At 44.4% G+C, this 2975-nt stretch overlaps 1 protein-coding gene across 2 annotated transcripts in view; it reads left to right on the top strand.

Annotated features, from left to right (window-relative positions):
* sh2d3ca (SH2 domain containing 3Ca) overlaps positions 1-2975 on the top strand; it is a 53816-nt gene that overhangs the window by 3560 nt on the left and 47281 nt on the right. For both annotated transcript variants that reach the window (XM_035668554.1, XM_035668553.1), the window contains exon 4: positions 2849-2888. In XM_035668554.1, coding sequence (XP_035524447.1) covers positions 2849-2888 — 40 coding nt within the window. The remainder of the gene's footprint in view (positions 1-2848; positions 2889-2975) is intronic.

Genomic DNA, 2975 nt, shown 5'->3' with positions numbered 1-2975 from the left:
ATGGCGTTGAAATCTGCAACTACAGTGCTAGATGCCACTAAATCCTACACATTGGTCCTGTGAAGGACTTTTACTTGTAACTTTTACATTGTTGTATTGCCACCTTTACTTGGGTAAAGGATCAAAGTACTTTTTCCCCAACTCATCAAACTCTAAACCCTACATTATTTTAGTAATGCTTGGTTATATCCCAGAATATAAAAACTGTACACACCGCAGAGATAGAGAATGGTGCGCAGCAGCACATCTTTGCCCCGGGCCCTCATAACAGATGAATCCGGCCGTGCTCTGTGCGTAAACCAGGGGGCGCAAATCGGTTTGAACTGCGCGTAGACCTGGCGGCGAAGTTGGACGTTTCACACTTCAGTTTGTGCTGCTGACTTTGCTGTGGACAGGACTCAGGCGATGGGTGCGAGGTGAGAAGATAACAGCATTCATTACTTCACTTGTTTAAAGGCAGCAGCAGGTAACATCGATTCCCCGTATTGATCAGATGCTGCTGGAAAGCTGGCGCACTGTTGGTGCGATGTTTTTCTTATATTGCATCGATCCTTTCTGACACCTAGGAGACCGACATAAATAAGCTTTTTGTGTGCTCATTGTGTGCGTTTCATAACGCTGTAGTTGATTTATGAACAAAGTCAGAACTTTATTGAAGAGTTGAGGGAAGATGTGCTGTAACTCCTGAAAGGTGCCCCCCTTCCTCCTCCTCCTCCTCCTCTCAGCTCGGCCGATTACATTTTCTCGCTGCTTTCCCATGACATGCCAAGGTCTCTTTGCCTCCAATATTACATGCGTGATAGCGGAGTGCATGTATCGTGTTACAGTGGGATTTTTGGAGCTGCGTGTGTGTGTGTGTGTGTGCAGGCTTGGGGTTTGGCTGTCAGGCACGGGCGCGCATGTGCGAGCGTGCAGCATCGGCCCATTAGTTCAGCCCAGGGACCGTGGGAAATAAAGCTGTATGGTGTACTGCAAGTTCAGTATGGGCACATCAAAGAGCTCTCTCCTCTCTGTCTGTTCAGCCCTAACTCACAGGTCCTTCCATCTCTCACCCTGACTGTCCATTCCCCCTCTCCTTTTTTCATTCTGTCCAAGTGCAGCTCTTCACTTCTTTGCTTGAGTTTGCCTGCTTTTTCTGGGAAACCAATATCACTTTTATTTTTTCTCAGACTGTGTTGTTGGTGCCTTTGGTGGCTGGTAAGTTTTGGTTTTGCAATTAAATCCTGTCATGGTGTTTCTGGCATAACTATGGGTTTTGTTCTTTAGCCTCATTGTCCCTCGTGGAGCACAGCATGTCAGCTCCTTTGTTTGGCACTAATTTGAAAAGTCCCCCTGTTAACTCATGTTTTACTCAAGTTCAAACAGTTGGTCAATTAATGGAGTAAACGGTCAGTTTTGAAGCAAAAATTGCAAACTTTTGCTAGATATTGTTTGGTTGTGGATTGTTGGTAAAACAAGCAATTTCAATACGTCACCTTTTGACTCTGTTAACATATGACAACAGATAATGAAAAACTGGGGGAAATAAAGCTAAACAGGAATATGAATGAGCTCTTTTTATCTATAGACACTGCGTGTCGCTTTCTACAGAGGCCACCATGTTGGACCACCATGTTTTGCACATTTCACGGCCACCGTAATTTCTCCCTTGCGCTTGGAAAGGGAGGGTGAAGCGAGGGAGTTGCTACCTGCAATTACACTGCTAGTACAGTTGTTTGGAAACAATATCTTTGGGGCTAATAAATTACGAGGTATCAGATTGCTGCATAGAAACGCTAAGTTACTAACTACCTAAATACAGTATCTAGCTAGATTCCACTAAATCTTACACACTGGCCCTTTAAGTTGAAGGGTTTAAGTCAGAACCTGCTTATATTTAGTAACAGCTAATCAGAAATCAAAAGATTGCCTTACTTGAACCCTTGAACCCTTAGTTTTGTGTAAGATTATGTGCTGCAGTTGTTTTTGTATCTGGAATAATAATATCCAAATCTGCCTTACAAACCACAGCTGGTATGCTTGACATTGACTCTACTATAGTGCTCAGTGTCCTCATGAATGCTTGGTATGTGTTTGTATTTACAGTCACATTTTTTTCCCTGTATGCTGACATTATCAGTACAATGATGGAGGCAAATATTATAAATATATATATTTTTTAGTTTAAGCACAGGAGCAGCTTGGGAGGGGAATGTAGAGCTTCTCTACCGTGGGACCTATTAACATTCCCGAGTACACTGCCATGATGGGACCCTTTGATCTGGCCTCTCTGTGGTCATGTGTAACAAGGCTCTGGGCCCTATGAGACCCATCATGCAATTGGGAACTGCGCTGATTGATCTTAAAACTTGTCCGGGGGTGTAATTGCTCCTTTAGCTCGTGCTTGCTTCGTATCGCAAAGCTGCATAACAGTACTCGCAGTATAGGTCCCAAGACCGCAGCACAGTGGGATTTTTGACACACGATCCGGATCCATCATGAGTGTAAAAGTGTGAGTTATGGTGCCCGAGAGATCTGAGAGGCCAGCTCCATATTCAGCAACCTTAGATGCTCAGTGGGGTTTGTTATCTGTCTGTTTTTCCACGAAGCTCGACTGAAACAGCGTTTTACTCACTTGAGAGGCCGCTACAGAAGAGGGTCATGGGAATACAGGCTCGTTTTTTGTCTGTGGTAACATGCACTGCACCTGTTACAAGACCAGATCAAACACAAAAGTGCAGGCGTGTGTGCACATGTGCGCTGATAACACACAATTTTGTCAGGGATTTACAGCCTTTTTCCTGTTGTTACATTGCCTAACATCTCCCCTCTTTCATCTCCTTCTTCTCTCCTTTTTTTGTTTCTTCAGTCACATGGAGCCAGCAGAGAACCAGGCGGAATATGTCCAGGTAAGTCTGCTCTGTCCCGGTGTGTGTGTGTGTGCATCTGTAAGTGCCCTTGTCTTTGTCCTGAATATGTGGTATGATTGTACACAC

Source organism: Morone saxatilis, unplaced genomic scaffold (assembly GCF_004916995.1).
Source record: "Morone saxatilis isolate NCDOM2014 unplaced genomic scaffold, NCSU_SB_2.0 Contig21, whole genome shotgun sequence".
Lineage (NCBI taxonomy): Eukaryota > Metazoa > Chordata > Actinopteri > Moronidae > Morone > Morone saxatilis.
The sequence above is the reverse complement of the archived record's forward strand: the minus strand, read 5'-3'. Positions and strand labels throughout refer to the sequence as shown.